The sequence below is a fragment of the Diceros bicornis genome, chromosome 28, assembly GCF_020826845.1.
Source record: "Diceros bicornis minor isolate mBicDic1 chromosome 28, mDicBic1.mat.cur, whole genome shotgun sequence".
Lineage (NCBI taxonomy): Eukaryota > Metazoa > Chordata > Mammalia > Perissodactyla > Rhinocerotidae > Diceros > Diceros bicornis.
In genome coordinates, this window is record NC_080767.1 from 5,135,851 (window position 1) to 5,154,520 (window position 18,670).

The window sequence follows — 18,670 nt, forward strand, 5'->3', positions numbered from 1 at the left end:
AAATGAAAGAGTGGGTGGAGTTGGAGGCAGGAGCGTTAGCATGCTTCCCCACGTGAAGGCTTCCTGCCTTCCCCTTACCCCCCACCAGCCTAACTTCCCGAGAACCTGACTCAACCCTAGACTTTGCATGTGCTCTCTGTGCACCATTTTGTGTGGGCCAGTGAGAGAACAAGGCGACAAGCACAGTGCAAACTCACAGAAAGTGCCAGAGAGCTGTGTCAGTTACTTTTATGATTCCTGTTGCTCCTTGGACCTGTCTGTCAGACCTCACCCAGCATGCCTGCCTTGTCAGCCTGACCTGACCTTGAACCTATTCCACTCTGCCCACCCCTGGTGTCCACCTTCGGGGAGCTCTCCTGCGTGGCTGGCTCCATCCCTGAGAAGCACTAATCCCGCCCAGCTGCCTTGTGCCGGGGAAAGCCCAGACCTGGCCTCAGGCCTTGGCTTTGCCCTGACTCGCTGTGTGACCTTGGGCTAGTACTTCTGCTCTCTGGGCCTGTTTCCCTCTGTACAAAGTGGAAATCCACCCCCAGCTCTGAGATTGCTGGACTGGGGAAAGGAATTTCCCTAGGAATGAGCTCTCTGCTCTCCCTTCCCCTCAGCCGGCAAAGCGCCCAACGCAGGCCCTTCCGCAGCTGGGAGAGAGGGAGGGAGGAGAAGGCTCCCGGAGCAGGGCCCTTGGAGAAGTGGAGCGCCCTCTGGGGGAGCATGTGGGTTTGGCTCCCACTAGCCCAGGGCTGAAGGAAAACGGTTAAATCCTATGAAGGGAAATAAAATGTCCTCTCCGGATTTTGTGTCAAGACCTGCAGTGTTGCTGGTGAGTTTAACTTTCTTCCGCAGTGGAGCTGAGGCAGACCCAGGCTGAACCCTGAGGGAGGGGCCGGGCTTCCCCTGGGCCTGGCCCCCAGCCTGGGTCAGTTCTTGTTTCCTCAGCAGAGTCGAGGATGTTCACAGGACCGGGAAAGGAAGCACAGCCTGAGCACAAGATGGGTGGATGATCTCGAAGGTCTCTCCTGACGCTGAAGTTGGACACACACGGTTCTCTGCACGCCAGAGCCACCCATGTCAGTCAGTAGGACTGGGAGGGAAGGGCAGGTGCTCTGGATGCTACTCTGGCCTGGCATTCAAGGCCAGCATGTCTAATCTGCCTTACACCTACCCTTGCCACCCCTTCCGAACTTGTCAGCTCCACTCTTCTACCACTGGGACAGCCCCAGAGTTGCCTACTTCTGTGCCTTGGCTCAAGCCGTACCCTCTACCTAGAACGCCTCTCCTCAAAGCTATCTGGAAGAGCCTCCCTGTTTCTACCAGGCCCAGCTCAAGTCAAACCCTGTCCAAGAAGCCTTCTGTCTTCTTGTTAGACTTTCTCTCCTCCTCCTCGCGCCTCCCGGGGCACGTCGTCGGCGCAATTAGATTACCTACTCCCGGCTTGTGCAGGCAAACCGGAGCCAAGGGCAACGCCACTCAGGAGCTCCTAGTTGACAGACCTTCTTACTAGAAACGAGCGTCCACAGCTTGTATTGAAGACATCCTAATGACTGTTAGTGACTGACGCCAACAGTGACAGCAGGCCAAGCTCACCGTCCTGGAGAAGTGAGCCTTGCCCGTGTATGGGGCAGAGACCATACCTCCTACGCCCTACTCTAGGCAATTAGAGCCACTCGTCTAGCCTGGGCTGAGGAGGCAGAAGAGGCCTTTGCGTTGCATATGGGACTGAAGTTTCAAAATAACCAGGAGAGAGGCCTGAGAAACGGAGCGAGGCTGTTCAAAGAACTGGAGGTAAGTAGTAAAGGTATGGAATCTGGCAGAGATGCTGTTGTGGGTTCCACCACCTACTGGAAGACAGGGGTCCATCTAGCACAGCTGGGGGCAGTTACTGGAAAAAGAAAACTGCTCATATTAGACTCTAATGAGTTGAGACAGCAGAAAACCTGGTTTTCTCTCGGGGCCGATGCTGCTGGGGGCCTTGGCCTTCTCACTTGCCTCCCGCACCTGGCGAGGTTTGTGCAGCAGCATGTGCAGTCCCCAACTAGCCGGCTACGGCCACCCTGCTCCCCGGGGCCAGTGACTGTCTGGCCGTGGGATCTGACCAAGGAGACGCAGGGGCGACTGCTAGGGAATATTTTCCTTACTCAGAAGAGGCCCTGGCAGCAAACGGAGAAGCCACTGTGGCTCCCGTCCCCTTTCTTCTTGCTGAGAACACTGTGCTGGACCCTCATGTGGAGCTGAGGCAGCCCCACGAGACCACAAGGACAGAGCTGTGCTCTCTTTACCATGCACGTAAAAGGAACGCTCGGTGGCGTGAAGGACATGCATTTGCCGTCCTTGGCCTACAGACAAATGATTACTTAGGAGAGACCAACTGTGTAGTGTCATCCAGTGACAGTCAAGCGTCAAGCCCGGGTCCTGTCCTGGAGCCCCGGGGAAGCTTCCTGACAGAGCTGGCTCTGGAGCGAGGCCTCCAGGAGGCAGGCGGAATCTTCCCCAAGTTGGCTGCTGCTTCTCGCGCTGATTTAAATTTCCCGCACTCATCAGTCTCTCCTCTTTGTTGCCATGTTTGCTCTGGGTGTAACAATTACTTTACTGTTAGTCACTTTGGATGATCCCTTTTCAATAGGTCAGTTGTACAAAGCACCCAGTGGTTGTTACTGGGCTCTGGTGGATAGGATACATCTCTGGGTGTGCCCGGCCCGAGGGCAAGGCAGTGTTGTGTGCTCACAGGTTGAATTGGTTTGAGGGCTGATGGCCGCCTGTTGGGACGCACACTCCTCAGAGAACGCGTCCAGCAGAAGGCTTCTCCTCCGAACAGTCATTTCCTGTGAGAAATCCAGCCCACCTGGTTTAGGGGTGGCTGAAGCTCCCCTAACTTTCCTTCTCTGCTGCAGAGGTGCGCATGTGACCCAGGCCAGGCCCCTGACCCTCTTGGGGTCCATTCCTGCCCAATTACTTTCTGTAGTCTGCACAGGGAGCTGTTTCATCTGTTTTCTAGTATCTTGGTTTCATTACCCATGGCCATAGGAGCCTCTGAATCTCTCTCCCCCGCGCCGAGCCCCAGTTGTCTCCCACAGGCTCTCCATTCAAGGCCTCTACCAGCCTGACACACTTGGCCTCAGGAGGAATGCTGAAGAGCCATCCAGCAGGAGCCAGCCTGCGCTGATGCCGGGAAGCCACTGACAACCCGTCCAGGAGGCAGCCTGGGTGTGCTCAGCACGGCAACTGGCAAGTGAGGAGCTTGACCTCCCTGACCTGGGCTTGCTGGGCCCATAACCATCTTCGGGGTTCTCATGAGTGTGACCTCAGAGCAGTACAACCTTTAGATCTTTCTCTCCTTGATATACCCCTGGCCCCAAACCCAAGCACCTCTCTTGTTTCTCTGACTTCTTTCCCGGGCCATGAAACTTCCATTGCTTTTCTAATAAAAAATGTAGTCAGTCCTGGCTGTTGTCCTATCCTGATGAGAAAGGACCTCTGTGGTAGACTGTATTATTGTCCAAATACTCACAGTCCCTCCTCCAGCTCCTTCCCTGCCACCTCCCCTAACACACACACACACACACACACACCCCAGAAGATTCAACATCCCTACGTTTTGAACTCAGGAGTGGCCAGTAAGACGTAGGCAGAAATGACAATGTCACTTCTGAGCAGAGACCTAAGGGCCAGTGTGGTTCTCTGCCTCTTTCCACCCCTTTGTGAGGACACTGCAGTGGGTCCTGGAGTGAAGATGGTGTAGAGAAGAAGTGCAGCTGGCCCACAGTGGACGTGTGACAGGAGCAAGGTGTGAGCCTCTGTTGTTGTCAGCCATGGAGGTTTTGGAGCCTTAGCCTCAGCTGATTGATAGAACCTCCCAGGCCCAGATCAACAGGCCCTCTGTCTCCGCAGTCCAAAGTCCTCTCTGCCCCAGGATGTACCCTGAAGCTGGAACATCGGGCCCAAGGCAGTGGGGAACAGAACTGCCTAGTCTGTTCCTGGGTCTCGGAGGGCCTGAAGCTCTCTTGGGCCTGAAGGCCTAAAGCTGGGGTCTTTGTACACTTTCTGCCACAGCCTGCCCTCTGGTCATGCCTAGGTCTGGTCTGACCAGCTCTCTCCCAGCTTCCCTGCTTTCCCAGGGCCCTGGGCTGGCAATAATAACATTCCCATAACTTCCTATTCCAGATCAGAGGACACAGCTCACCCAAGAGTGACCAGTGGTTTCATTTTAAATGTCCACATTGTTGGAAGTACACATAATTATATAAAAGTTATCTTTATTAAAATGGAAAAGCTTTCCAGTATCTTGCAGTGAAGACATTTATATAGAAAAAGCCACTGCAGCAAACAACGCTCCGTCAGCACTGAGATATTCTGAAAACTTTAAGTGCCCACTTTTACACAACATTTTGGTAAAATAAGCATATCCCTATATATTCCAGAGGCTACATACAATACTGAAAAAAATACTTCATGTAAAATCTAAGTTTAGGTGCATACAAACAAGAAGTATTACATTGAATAGCTTATTTCAAACTGTGAAACGCATTCGAAGAATTCAATTTCTTAGACAACATGCAAACATGTTCATACTTAGATTGACATTTGTAAATATATAAACCACAATTCTTTATAATTCTATATAAAAAAGAGAGAGAAGACTCATCTATACTGTGCATATCACAAAAAGCGAATGTGTCTTCATGAACGCAAAGTACTGGGTTAACACACACGATTGTCATTTTACAAACATGGCTATTCACCTTCTTCATAATAAAATAGATAAATCATGTATTATGTACATGAACTACTCATTATTTCACTTTTTGGCAATTATATAAGTAGCAGCAATTGGTTTAAAGATTGATGTTTAAAAACTCTAAATTTAGCTTGGATGAATACCAAAGAATATACATCTGGTTAATATAAAAATGCATAATGCAAGACACTTTGATGCGATGTAACTTTCTTTCACGAAAGTCACAGTAACCACATTAGTAACCACTGAGACTGTCACCATCTATCATTATGTGTCATTTAATCAGCTTGCTTTTGCTTAACACAACAGATGGGTTCCTGAATTAAATTTCTGTAAATTAAATTTGCCTGGTGATTTACATGATAATTTCAAAGATGCTTTATCTTTACTTCATACTCTAATAGCAGTGGCTCTTCCCTGTGGCCCCTAGCTTCAAGACAGAGTATGTAATTATCTGTAAAGCAAAATGTATACACTGGGGCACCTCAATACTTACAGGAATTCTGAAATGAAGTTTCTGTGATACGAAGCCCATAGTAAAGTGAGTTATCTTTCTAAAAAGGGATCATCTCATTTATCAGTGATTTTGAATTTGGTTTAGAGTAGGGGTCCCACCAAACAAGCAAAATGTAAATTGTAAGGCAGTGATCCAGCAGAAGGAGACATCCTCTTTTCATTAGTATTTGGAAGAATGTATTTTAACATTTGTAAAAACAAAACAAAAACCCTACTAATATTGGCAGATTAAAAAAATACTGTGTGGTGAAGAGAGGTGACAAGTGCGTTTACCTGGCCACTATTCAACTACAGACCAGCAGTCCTGTATGGTTTTCACAAGGCAGAAGAATTAGATGGAGGAACACTCTGCGCTTTTCATGGGCAGTCAGTTATGTGTCCAGAGCAAGTGCAAGGCGAGGCCCAGGCTGAGGAGGAAGAGGCAGAAGTGGCAGGGGGGTCTGGCCCCGATGCCAGCCGACGGCACGCTGCTGGAGACCTGTACCTGGGAAATGATGAGTGCTGAGAGAGGGACGTGGGATGCCAGAGCAGGGCTGTCGGAGTTGATAAGGGACTCGATCTTCTCTGCCTCTCTATTGCAGGCCTCAATCTGGAAGAGGAAAATCCGATTCTTTTAATATAAAACCACGGAACCCGTGAAAAGGTCAAGTCAGACAAATTCCACATAGATCCTGACATAGGGAGTATGCTCTCTCTGTCCTTTTCTTGGCTAAAGTCACATTTTACTATAGTCTTCATTTATTACACAAATAATAACAGCATCAATGAAAATCAAATCAGAAAAGAAATGATCCACAGTGCCACTGCCCTTTCCTGGTTCCACCATCCTGTTCTCCACTCGTCCACATTGAGACGTTGTCTTTCCATGGTTAAACAGTCATGGGAAAGGACTTCAATGCCTATTTAAACCTGAGGGTGAAAGCACTCAGACTTAATGAGCCTTCTCATTGTGCAGTTTACACCCGGCTTATCTCTACCCCCTCCTCTCAGCCCTCACCATTTCGATGCTGAAACTTGGGCCTATATGTGTGAGGCTCCATGCGCCTTCAGGTTGTGAGGAAGAAAACTCGGGGCCCACCAGACCAGCTCTGGCGGGCTCCCCCTCCCCAGTGGGAGCACAGCTCTCCGGAGACTGGAGTCTATTCTGGCTCTGTCACTGCATGACCTGTGCCAGTGCCTCCCCTCCCTGGGCTCAGCCCCCTCGTCTGTACGATGAGCAGGTCCTTCTGTCTCTGCACATTCTAAGTCACAGTATCTCAACCTCTCCCCTCTCCTGCTCCTTTGAATCCTGCTGTCAAAAGGGTACCTGCCCTCAGCCACCTGGAAAATGCTCCCCTGGTGTAGGTCTGTCCTTCAGAGCCTGCCTTGCATCTCTCCCGCCAAAGGGCCTCCATGTCCTCGCCACCTGGTCCTCCCCCAGTCCTGGTCTGTGCCCACCCCCTCCCAAGTCCACCAAACTTGACAGTGACAAGATGGCTGCACAACACGTGCTGAACCCCACCTGCAAAGCTTTTGGATAATGATCAACGGGAATAATCAGAATAACAATTTCTGACTCAATGCTGAAGTATCCAAATACGTCACACTGTGGGACAGACACATGCATGCGGATTTTCTGAAGTATTTCCAGAACTGTTATCGGCTTTTTGTTTGTTACCTAGAAAGAGAAAAAGGTTCTATTACCTGAGAAAAAGAAGAATTCCTTATTACTGCCAAAGCTGCCCTGCTCCCTTGCCTAAGGCAAGGAGGCTATTTTTTTTTGGTGAGGAAGAGTCGCCCTGAGCTGACATCTGTTGCCAATCTTCCTCTATTTTTGCTTGAGGAAGATTCGCCCTGAGCTGACATCTGTTGCCAATCTTCCTCTATTTTTGCTTGAGGAAGATTAGCCCTGAGCTAACATCTGTGCCTATCTTCCTCTATTTCGCACAGCATGGCTGACGAGTGGTCTAAGTCCATGCCCGGGATCTGAACCGGTGAACCTGGGCCGCCAAAGTGCAGTGCGCCAGACTTAACCACTACGCCATGGGGCCAGCCCCCCAAGGAGGCTCTTTTAACCAAGGAACTCCTAAGCGCAGGCCCCATAGGGCCCGGCCAGCTGAATGCCAAAGTCTGTTCCAATGGGCTTTGGCCTGACTGTGGGGCTTTGTAGCCTGGATAAATGCTCTCACCAGAAGTGCTTCTTTTTTTTTTTAAATAACGTGACTGTTCTGAGATGGAGGCCGCAGGGAAATGAAGTCCTCCTGTAAAAACACAGGTGTTTAAATCCAAATGGGGACAGTTCTCTAGGTTGTGGCAGCTGTTGTCTGGAGCCCTGTCTCCACAACAGCGAGCAGCACAAGCAGCGGCAAAGGGAAAGGAGGCAGAGCCTGGTGGGGAGGCGGCCGGCTCTGGATGCACTGGGCGGAGTGGGGCTTGGGTGGGCAGGCCACCTGGAAACCAGCGGGCATCTCCCAGTCTCTGGCTGCGTGGTTCTGCCTCCAGCTCCGACTCTGCTGACTGGGCCAGGAGGGGACCTTTCCTAAGAAAGGCTCAGGCTGGGATGTGCAGAGCAAGGTCACCACACAGCCAGGCTGCAGAGGAGAGGAGCACGGGATGGGGAGCAGACAGCCTGGGGTCAAACCCTAGCACTACTGGTTCTGAGCCGACAGCCTTGGGCATGTTGCTTCTCTGCAAACAGGTTTCTTCCTCTAAAAATGAGAAAACATCTTCTACTCTGTAGGATTACTGAGAGGTTTATCAATACGGTTTCAAGAGGACCTGGCATAGAAAGCAATTTACCTTAGCAATAGTATCCAGCTTTTCTTTGTCAAATAAAACTCTTAGCATCCCGGCACATAATGGGCAACAAGCACCTGTATAACAGAAACCATTTTATGTGTGTTCAGAACTAGAAACACGGAGAATTCAGCCGAGTTGGTGAAACTCCCAGCCCTTCCTTTTGTGCTCGGAGAGTTACAGCTGCCCTTCCTGATGACGCGCTTTTAGACGTGTTCCCCGGCCAACGGGTTTCAGAATCGACACGTGTACCAGAACCCTTCCTCCAGCCCTGCTCTCACCCTTCACCACTTCTCAGGGTGAGGCAGCTGTGCTGGAAGGCAGCACAGAGAGAGCTGGCCTTTCAGGAGATGTGAGGCTGAGACCCTGCCCTCCCTCAAAACTTGCTGTTCCATCCTGGGCAGGTGCTTTCCTGGCCCCTAGATTTCCTGTCTGCAAAAGCAGGGATTCCATGAGCGTTTGATTCTAACTTAATTTTAAGAATTATTTTACACTGTTAAAAAATGATAAGCAAGTATCAGAACATAGTCTCCAGGGGAAGGAGGCTTTGTTTTGCTCACTGCTGTGTCCCCAGTGCCCGGAAGAGTGTCTGGCACATAGCGGAAACTCAGTGAACTTTTGATGGATTCACAGACGGGGCCACCGCAGTGGAGTGCACGCACCTAACCGCTTGCGCCACCGGGCAGCCCCTCGTTAACTTTACAATAAGTAAACATTATGCATTTGAGCTAATAATCATAATTTTAGTAATTAAATACTGCTTTATTTGTTTATATATTGGTGTTTGGTGTAAGATTTTGCCTGAAAAAAGTTCACTATATTGTTTTAAAATGGCGGGACCAGATGATGGCCAAGGTCATGCACAGCTTTGTAAGGTCGACCCGGAATAACACATCTAATCAGCGTCAGGTCGAGTTAAGACTTCTTTTACACTGAGAAATGTACATAAACTAGTCAACTCTCTTCCCCGCAGTGACTCACGCTCTGGAGGCGGAGAAGCAAGTCTTCCCAAGCCACCCCCCCCACACACACGACTGCCAGCTTACCGGGTGGGATGACGGGTTTGCACTCAGTCGCTGAGAGCGAAGGACACTTCACCGCAGCACATTCGGAGACAGAACTGGACACTGAGAGGACCCCGACGGCCTGGCAGGGCCCGTGGTAATCGACCGCCACCCGGTCCGAGTAGGCGGCACACACGCTGCTGTAGGTCTCCCCATTGTGCCCGCAGACGGGCTCTGCGGCTCTGCAGAAGGGCTGAGGGCAAACAAATCACATTCAGCCTGGAAACCTCCAGGACGCACTTTTCCTAACCAAGAGCACACGGTAGAGCTCTCCCTATTTCCAGGGAGGAAAAAGGACACAGACATAAATTCTGGGGCCCCTCTTAATGAAGCTCCTGAGGTGGGCTGAACATGGCGGGGGCGCAATAGGACTGTCCCAAGATGAACTGAAGAGATTACTTTTCTCAGCCTCTTTGGGTCTCGGGTGTTCATTCCACGTGAACTGATACGAGATACAATGCCTCCCTCCAGACTTCCATTGTTCTGGAAACGCCTGTTTGAAGAAAACAAGATCCACCTTCCTGCAGATACGGAGGCTTTATCGTTTCTCGCTGGGTAGGGGATAAGGACAGGGTCAGTGGGGCAGACAGACTCTGGATCCGTCGGGCAGGGTAAGAATATGTAAGAGAAAAACTGTAGCCAGGAAGACGGAACAAGTGGGAAGAGGAGACTGGGATTCAGAGTAGCAGGTATCGAAGCAACCGGAACACAAGTCCTGAGAGGAAACAGCCTAGGGAGACAAGCCGAAGGGGTTTTCTGGCCACGAAGACCAGGGACGGAGAAGCAGTCGTGTCAGGTGTCAGCCGGTTGTGGCGGGGACGCTGGGCCCAAAGACGGGATCCCGGAAAGGGGCGGGGCCCGCACACGGATCAGTGGTGCGCGGGAAGCCTCAGGGGTGCTGTCCTTGCGGGTATTTTTAACACGAATACGGATTTTGCAACCTTAAAAGACTGAAGGATAAACTCACGTAAAAAGACATTAAGTCTTGGAGAAATTTTTGACCACTTTTCAGTACTGAGGGAGGGACTTCGGTGGGAATCGTGGGAAAAAACTCTTCTGGTTGTTTCAACTCGCATTCTTCCCGATTTCTTTTGCAATGAGGGCCCACAGAACTATGGGAAGAGAAAACGGTGCTGACTCGCGCCAGGGGTGTGAAACTTTACATTCTTTACTAAGAGTGGGCGACAAGAAGCCACTCTCCTCTCTTGCTTGTCCACTAGCTGTGCAGAGGTGCGCCCACTAGCCAGGGAGTCCTCCAAGGTGGAGGAAAAGTCAGTCTTGGGATGGCTCCCTGGGAGTGGGGACTGAGTTCTCTAGACAGGACAGGATTCACAAGCCCCGCAAACGGTCTGACTGCTGGGTCATGTGTAAAAGCCCACAAACCGATTTCATGCTCAGAGGACGTGGGTTTGTCAGCCAAACAACTGTACCTGGCACGGGCCTTTGTACAAGAGGCTTTTCCCTCTCTGGTACAAAGTGCAGAGGTTGCTGTGCTCCAGGTGGTTTGTGTCACACACAGGATCGCGGGCCTGGTCACAGGTGAGCTGTCTGGGCAAACACTCATGTTGGCTACATCCAAATTTATCAACAGTCGTCAGGCAGACTTGTGGTTTGGGTATGCATCTGAAAAACACGAACACAGCCCATCAACCAACGTCGGGAGGGAGTGTGGGGGGCCGGCAGGGCACCGACAAGGCACAGGAGGCTGAGGAGAAAGCAAGAGAGAAACTGGAAGCAGTCCCTGTCCCCAAGAGCTTCTGGAGAGTGGAGAGCCAAGCGTGCACATAAAGTAGGCTACCAGGTAGAAAACAACATCGATGCTCGTGAGAGTGAGTCCTTCCGTCCAGGAGCCTGGAGAAAGCCCCGGGAGGGGGTGGTGTCCTGGCTGGACCCTAGAGGTGGGGAGGGCCGCACAGGCCTGCCCGGCTGAGGGAGCTGCATGTGCAAAGGTGTGATGCTCAAGACCCTGTGGTGCTGGGGGAAGGGGCAGGGGACCAAAGAGCGGGAGCAAAGAATGCACGGGGTAAAAGCGTCACGAAATGAGGCCATCGGCGGGTGGGGGTCTGACGCTGGAGGCCTGGTAGTCAATAATAAATGAAGCATTTTCAGGGGCTTAATTTTCAACTTGGCCAATATGAGTCTATCTTAAGAGAAGGCTTCAGAGTGTGTGCTGAAAAGTTCAGGTGTCTGTGCTCACAGGCTAAGGACCGGATGCTGGCTGGTGGTGAATCGCCGAGAGAATGCCACCCCATGAAGCTGGGTTTCCTGGTGATATCTGAACCTTGCTTCACTCCCAATTCCTGAACTCCTTCAGAAGGGTTAGGGATGATGCCCTTCTTTTCTTCTTTCTCTATTTTATTAAGGTCATATTGGTTTACAACATTGTGTAATTTCAGGTGTATGTTATTACATATCAGTTTCTGTATAGACAGCATTGTGCTCAACCACCAATAGTCTAGTTTTTCTCCATCACCATACATATGTGCCCCTTTACCCCTTTAGCCCACCTCCCCACCCCTTTCCCCTCTGGTAACGACTCATCTGTTCTCTTTATCCATGTGTTTGTTTGTCTTCCACATATGAGTGAAATCATACGGTGTTTTGTCTTTCTGTGTCGGGCTTATTTTGCTTGACATAATACCCTCAAGGTCCATCCAGGTTGTTGCAGATGAGACGATTTTGTCTCTTTTTATAGCCGAGTAGTATTCCATTGTATATATACGCCACATCTTCTCTATTCACTCATCAGTTGATGGGCACTTGGGTTGCTTCCACGTCTCGGCTGTTGTGAATAATGCTGCAATGAACATAGGGGTGCAGAGATCTTTTCGTATTGTTGATTTCATGTTCTTTGGATAAATACCCAGTAGTGGGATAGATGCCCTTCTTCTTTAGACTTTTCTGTCTCCCTCATTTCTATAAAGGGTATTTATAACTTTCTATAAGAAGATAAGACCTATTCAAATGTTCAGCTTTCACTGGGTATTTGAAATAATAGGATATACAAATCTTTGTCAAATAAAAGGAGAACAATATAGTAGCCAGCATTAGTTTAATTTCAAAGGAAATTACCTTTACTCTTTTTAGGGATAAGCCTCCTGCCCCGAAATGCCCACCACCATCATTACCACCATCTGTGGTCGCCTTTTCTGATGGGATTTAAAATTAGAATGCACTTAGTTATGGTTTTATGGAAATTCAAAACATTTGAACAGAAATAATGGAAAAGAATATTTAGAACTTCATTATCTATTAACATGAAAGGAATGAGAACCAAGAACATCAGGAGAAATTTGGTAATTTTGGCAGGAAAAACTTTATCAATATGAATATGTAAAAATAAGAGGATCAAGAGGAAAGGTTGAGAATTGGGGGGTAAATTAAAGTAAACACGATCAGGGCAGGGACCTTGTCTTGTTTACTGTTGTGTCCTAGTGTTCAGAAAGATGCCTGACACATCAATAGATATTTGATGATGAATACAATTTTATTCTTTAAACAATTATTTTTTGAACAGATAATACAAGCCCATGGTGAAACTGAAAAGATATAAAATCATATATGGTGAAAAATAAGTCTCCCTCCTACTCTATGTCCCAGCTACCTAGTTCCCTTCCCCAGAGGCAACCAGTATTACCAACTTCTTGTTTATTCTCCCAGAGATATTTTCTGTAAGTATAAGCATTTATATAAGCTGATTCAAAGAGTATGTGCATTTAAAATTTTGGTGGGCGTGGCCAAATTGCCCTCCATAGAGGATGTACCAATCCTCCCCTCAGCCCTTTCATATGGGAGTGCCTGTTTCCATACAATATGCTATCAAATTTTTTATCTTTGCCAATCTGGTAGATGGAAAATGGTACACAATTGCATTTTTTTTTGGTGAGGAAGATCAGCCCTGAGCTAACATCCATGCAGATCCTCCTCTTTTTGCTGAGGAAGACCGGCCCTGAGCTAATATCTATTGCCAATCCTCCTGCTTTTTTTTTCCCTTTTTCTCCCCAAAGCCCCAGTAGATAGTTGTTTGTCATAGTTGCACATCCTTCTAGTTGCTGTATGTGGGACGCGGCCTCAGCATGGCCGGACAAGCGGTGCGATGGTGCGCGCCCGGGATCCGAACCCCAGGCCTCCAGTAGCAGACTGCATGCACTCAACCGCTAAGCCACGGGGCCGGCTCCACAACTGTAGTTTTAACTTAATTTACATTTCTCTTAATATGAGGAAGGTTAAGCATTGTGGTGGATTGGCCAGATGTTCATCAAATTCATTTAATTTTCTTCCTGGGCACACATTTAGGTTACATTTCCGAGTCTCCCTGGCAGTAGTCAAGCAGTCACTTGTGGTCACGTGACAATGGAGTGTGGCTGGAAGTAGAGACGAAGGTCACTTTTAAACCTGGCCTACAAAGGTTCTCAAGAGCAACCTCCATCATCTCCCTTGTCTAATCTGCTGGCCAGATGCAGAAGATACAGAGGACTATGAGGCTGTAGGAGCTGGCCGAGTCACTAGATGGAAGGATCCTAAGTCTCTGAATCACCATGTGGAGAGCCATCTGCTGAACACCCAAACGGACTGTATTTAAACTTCTATTATGTTACAATACTGATATTTGGGAGTTTGTATACATAGAGTTTGTATACCACACATACATAGCTAGAGTTACTCACCCTGACTAATAAAAGCATCTTTTCAAGTGTTTAAGAATCATTTGTATTTCTTTTCCTACGTTTATGTCCTTGATCGATTTTTCTATTAGGATGTAGATCTTTGACCCTTTTTCTATCAGGTTGTCAACTTTTTTCGTATGGATTTGTAGGGGCTCTTTAGATTGCAAGGACATCAGCCCTTTCTCTGTGATATTCTTTCCAGTTTGTCATTTGTTTGTTACCATGCAGAAAATGTTCATGTCCAATGTAGCTGCATTTTTCCATCTTTTCTTTTATATTGGTTTTGTATTATACCCAGCAAGTCCTTCCCACTTTGAGATTTTATTGTTTTATTATAAAAGCAAGACAACCTTATCCAGAAACGTTAGCAAATAGAAGAAAACAAACAAATGAACAAATAAACAAATACCAAAACAACCCTCAATTCTACCTCCCAACACAACTATATTATCCTTTTGGCTTATTTCTTTATCCTTTTTTCTAATGGACAGCACCCATCTTCTTTCCATAGGAACTTTCTGGGCTTAGTTTTCATGGTATAAACTTTGCCAGATGGGCGACCAACTCTCTGCCATTTCTTTTAACACACGAGAAATCCCCCCACCCCCACCACCCCATACTGCGCCAGAGTTTTCAGGATGGAGAAGCAATAGCTTATTCCCCACAAAATCCTTCAGAAGGAAAGGACTCTGGCCCCTGGATGTGTCCTGCTCAGGTCTCTGAGGCAGCCAGTGAAAACTCCAGTTCTACAAGCCTGAAATCTGAGCGAGTCAGCAGGACCCTTGCCCTGCAGCCACACATACAGAAATCTATCATTAAGCCTAGGTCAGCTGTGCTCTGAGCTCATGAGGAAACTGCGGAGAAAGGGCCCCTAAACCAATAACTTCATATAACACTGAAGTTGCATTTCCAGAGATTTCTCCTGTCCAATCCCTAAAATGGAGGTAGGTCAGTAGAAGGAAATCTCCCATTACTATCAGGCATAAATAGCTAACAAGGTAAGAACACATCCATTTCTCTCGCCTCCTCTGCTCCCTCTCCCTTCCTCACGCTTTCTGTTTCAGTCTTACTGACCTGCTGCAAGCTTCTAGCCTGCACCACGCCATCTCCTCGTTTCCAGCAGCCGAGATCTTTGCTCCTGTTACTCTCTGCCTTCACCAACACCACCATTCCTCCACTGTAAACTTTGCCTGCAGTCTCCTCCTCGTCTTTCCGGCCGAGTGTCACATCCTCTAGAGGCTTTCCCAGGCCTCGTCCGGGCTGCCTCCACTGCTCCATTTCTGGGCCCTCAGTCACAGCACGTTACCAAGCAGCTTTACATGGCTCTTTCCCTCTAGACTCCAAACTCTTCAGGGCAGAGACCAAACTCTTCAGGGCAGAGACCTTCTTGATTCATCTTTGTATTTTCACTGTCTGGTCCACACTAGATGCTCAGTAGGTGCTGGTCTTCAGTTGAAAAAGATAAGGAGCCATTTGACTTACCTTTGGTTTTGGGGGCAGGGGTTAGGATTACAAGGATCCTTTGAGATGCATGATCCAAACTCAAATTGATGGTCTTGGAGGCCCACACAGCGAGCAATGCAGGCACTGGGGTAAGTGCGTCCGTTCTGCCCACACACGGGGACAAACTGCTCTGCACAGTTACAGGGCAGACCTGAAGAGAGGAGACAGCCTCAACGACGTGTGCTTGTGCATTCCCCTTCCCTCACATGTTCTAAGTCAGGCAAACCACTAACGATCACATGGAGGTCTCATGTTAAAAGAAAATTGTAAATTAAGTCAGGAAAACATCCCTCCACTCTCTGACAGTGTTTTTAAGGATGGCAAGCCTCTGAAAAGCCATTTGTCTGCATAATGGTGACAAGAAACGTTCACATATAGAGGTATATGGGGTCGCTATTCTGATTTATACCAGATTCAGCCTGAACTAAAGAAGCCTGACGTGTGGCTATCAAACATACATTGTACATCTGCTTTAACCATTGAGATAAGGATGCATTAAACATTATCTCAAAGTAAAAGAATGCACTCTCTGAAGATAAGAATGCATACTTCCCCTCTTATGAGGCCAGTATCAGTACTCCTGATGATAAAGCTTCCTTTCCTGGACATCAAGGTCATGTTGACCTGCTAATCTGGAACTAAATATCTCTTTGAAACTTTGATAAGTATGTATCCCGGGCCTGTTTGACGTATGTTCTTTGTTCTAAAAAGGTATAAAACTGTCCTGAAACCCACGCTTTTCTGACTGCTTTCTTCTTTTGTGCAGGCTGCCTTCCTGGGCTATAGTCCTCAGCTTGGTTCAAGTAAAATTCTCCTTCTCTCTCTCTCTCTCTATAGAATGGTTACTGGTTACTTGCAATGGTTATTCAACAATGGATTTCCTTTGTTCCACTTATTTCCAGCTAATTGATGGTCTCCAGACCTTGATCCCAGGGGTAGAGACCCCTATAAACAAAGGTATAGGTGAGAAAAGTAAAGAGTGTGATTCCCAATCTAGTATATCAAATCTAAATTTAGATGTTTGAAATCTGGCCTGGGGGATTTCTGGAATATTAAAGAGTAAGACCAAAAACAAGACAAAGAACAAAGGTTGTAGAGTCCTCACATAGGTTCTGTGGGAGATCAGAATTGGCCACCTCAAAATATGTCTCTTGGGGCCAGCCTGGTGGTGCAGCGGTTAAGTTCATGCACCCCGCTTCGGTGGCTGGGGTTCGCAGGTTCGGATCCCAGGCGTGGACTGACGCACCGCTTGTCAAGCCATGCTGTGGCGGCGTCCCATATAAGGTAGAGGAAGATGGACATGGATGTTAGCCCAGGGCCAATCTTCCTCAGCAAAATAGAGGAGCATTGGCAACAGATGTTAGCTCAGGGCTAATCTTCCTCACACACACACATACAAAAATATGTCTCTTTACCTTGATTATTTTCTCTGAAGGACACTTGACCTTCCCCCCAAACTGCCTAAAAGAGATAGACTGGGAGGGTCCTTGCTAAGCCCATTCTTATCAAAGTTCTGTTTAAGGGAAATCTCCATTTGTAAAGGTATCTCTCTCTGTACCAGGAAGAAGGGGGGATGACTTTATCTCTAGAAACTCTTATCAGTGAGGAAGGCAAAGACTTAAATCTGCATACTCTTGTTTACTGTGATTTCTGGTAATCTCCCATAGTGACTGCCCCCCACCCCCAACATCCTCCTTTGTCTACCTGAATATGCTATTTAAGGTGAAAACCTCCATCATTTGTCTAGAAATTCAGTTTCCCTGGTCTCTCTCATGTATACATGTTATAAAGCTTTGTTTGATTTTCTCCTCCTATTCAGTCTCATGTCAATTTAATTTGTAGCCCAGCCAGAAAGGACCCAGAGTGATAGAAGATACTCTTTCTCCCCTTTAGTTCCTTCCATCTCCTTAGGGAGGGGGAAGAACAAGAAAGTAACTTAGAAAATTATTGTAATTTTGAGACTTAAGGATTTTTATAAACATGTCTCTCTGAGTCATGTTTGGATGGGGGCACTATCTGAGTTCCAAGAAATGTGGAAGACTTTGTGGCCAGTAAAATCTCCTTAGAGTCTGCTAGCTAAACAGTCATTAACTTAATTTATCCCAAGACATGAGGGGCTACACACTACAGGGAAAAAGTGTCCTGCTAGTTGTAAAGTTCACCTTCCCACACATTTAGATATAAGTAAATAAAGAAATAAATAAAGTCTTCCATATACATCTTTAGCTCACTCCTCAGCCCCACATCATTCTATGGTTTCTCTAAGCAGAATGAATTGTCCATATCAGAGCAGAGCAGATCAAAGACAAGGACAATGACAACAACAAAGCAGCAGAGGCCGGTGCTCATGAGGGTGATGGGGATGGGATGGAGTTAGTCCTGCCTCTACTTCCCCATAAGTCTGCCACTCACTTATTTCTGATCTCCTTTTTATTTCCAGTGGGCTGGAGATACAAGGTTGGTAAATCCCTCTTCTGTTCTCCTCCCACCCCACTCCATGTGTAATACTAACTCCAGGGAAAAAGGAATCAGGTTGCTGCTGCAGCAGCATGAAATGGGGCAAGGGAAGCTATCTGGCTCCTCTTGACCCAGAACCAAAGGTATTTCTGGGAAAAAGTAGATACCAATTGATGCCAGTAGACTGTGCTGTTGCTGTTGGCAACTGTAGCTTCCTCTCAAGGGAAGAGCATCCCATCTCACCAGCTTTTCACTTACTGTAGCTGGTACCAGCATAATACCAGCAGCACAAAGCATAGGAAAGTCGAGAAAGTAGCATACTTGATTGATTATGGGTACCTAATGAACCAGTAAGCTAAGGAAGGTCAAGGAAGGTAGTGAGAAAAACACTAGAACAGATACAAACTTAGAAAATACACGGACATTTTAGACCATATTTAGTAGCTAGGGTAAATAGGGTATTTTAGCAGGTAGAAAAGTTCCATTTAACTAAAACCATCCCAATCACTGGCCCTGTTATTTTTAGCTCATAGAATTCCAGAATATAAGTGCTGGAAGGGCCCTAAGAAACCATTTAGTTGAATGCTCTCAATTCACAGAGGAGGAAGCAGATCCAGAAAGGGGAAATATCATGCTCTCGGATTACATATATATTTTACTCTGTACATTTGCAGTTAAGGCAAGACTGGAGAAGCCACCTTGAAGGGCAAAATAAATACAAAGGGATGATGGCCCATTAAGGACAGCTTCTGGGTGACCAGTTACCTGTGAAGGTGCGACAGTCATCTTCTGAACTGTGCTCACTGATGCACAGGTGGGTAGAACACACCAAATTGCCAGCAAAGCAAGAACAGACATTGCAGTCGATATTAAAGGATGTTCCATGACCTGAGAGAAAGAGAAATAAAATGTTGATCCATATCATGTATTTATAAATAGAGCATAAACTAAACATTTAA

At 47.5% G+C, this 18,670-nt stretch overlaps 1 protein-coding gene across 1 annotated transcript in view; it reads right to left on the reverse strand.

Annotated features, from left to right (window-relative positions):
- Positions 1-4,232: 4,232 nt before the first annotated feature.
- The window catches only part of LOC131393769 (reversion-inducing cysteine-rich protein with Kazal motifs-like), an 86,050-nt gene continuing 71,612 nt past the window's right edge, over positions 4,233-18,670 (reverse strand). Inside the window, exons 5-11 of the mRNA XM_058524806.1 lie at positions 18,477-18,599; positions 15,234-15,405; positions 10,515-10,707; positions 9,067-9,277; positions 8,024-8,097; positions 6,747-6,902; positions 4,233-5,834 (exon numbers count right to left, since the gene is read on the reverse strand). Coding sequence (XP_058380789.1) covers positions 5,613-5,834; positions 6,747-6,902; positions 8,024-8,097; positions 9,067-9,277; positions 10,515-10,707; positions 15,234-15,405; positions 18,477-18,599 — 1,151 coding nt within the window. The 3' untranslated portion in view covers positions 4,233-5,612. The remainder of the gene's footprint in view (positions 5,835-6,746; positions 6,903-8,023; positions 8,098-9,066; positions 9,278-10,514; positions 10,708-15,233; positions 15,406-18,476; positions 18,600-18,670) is intronic.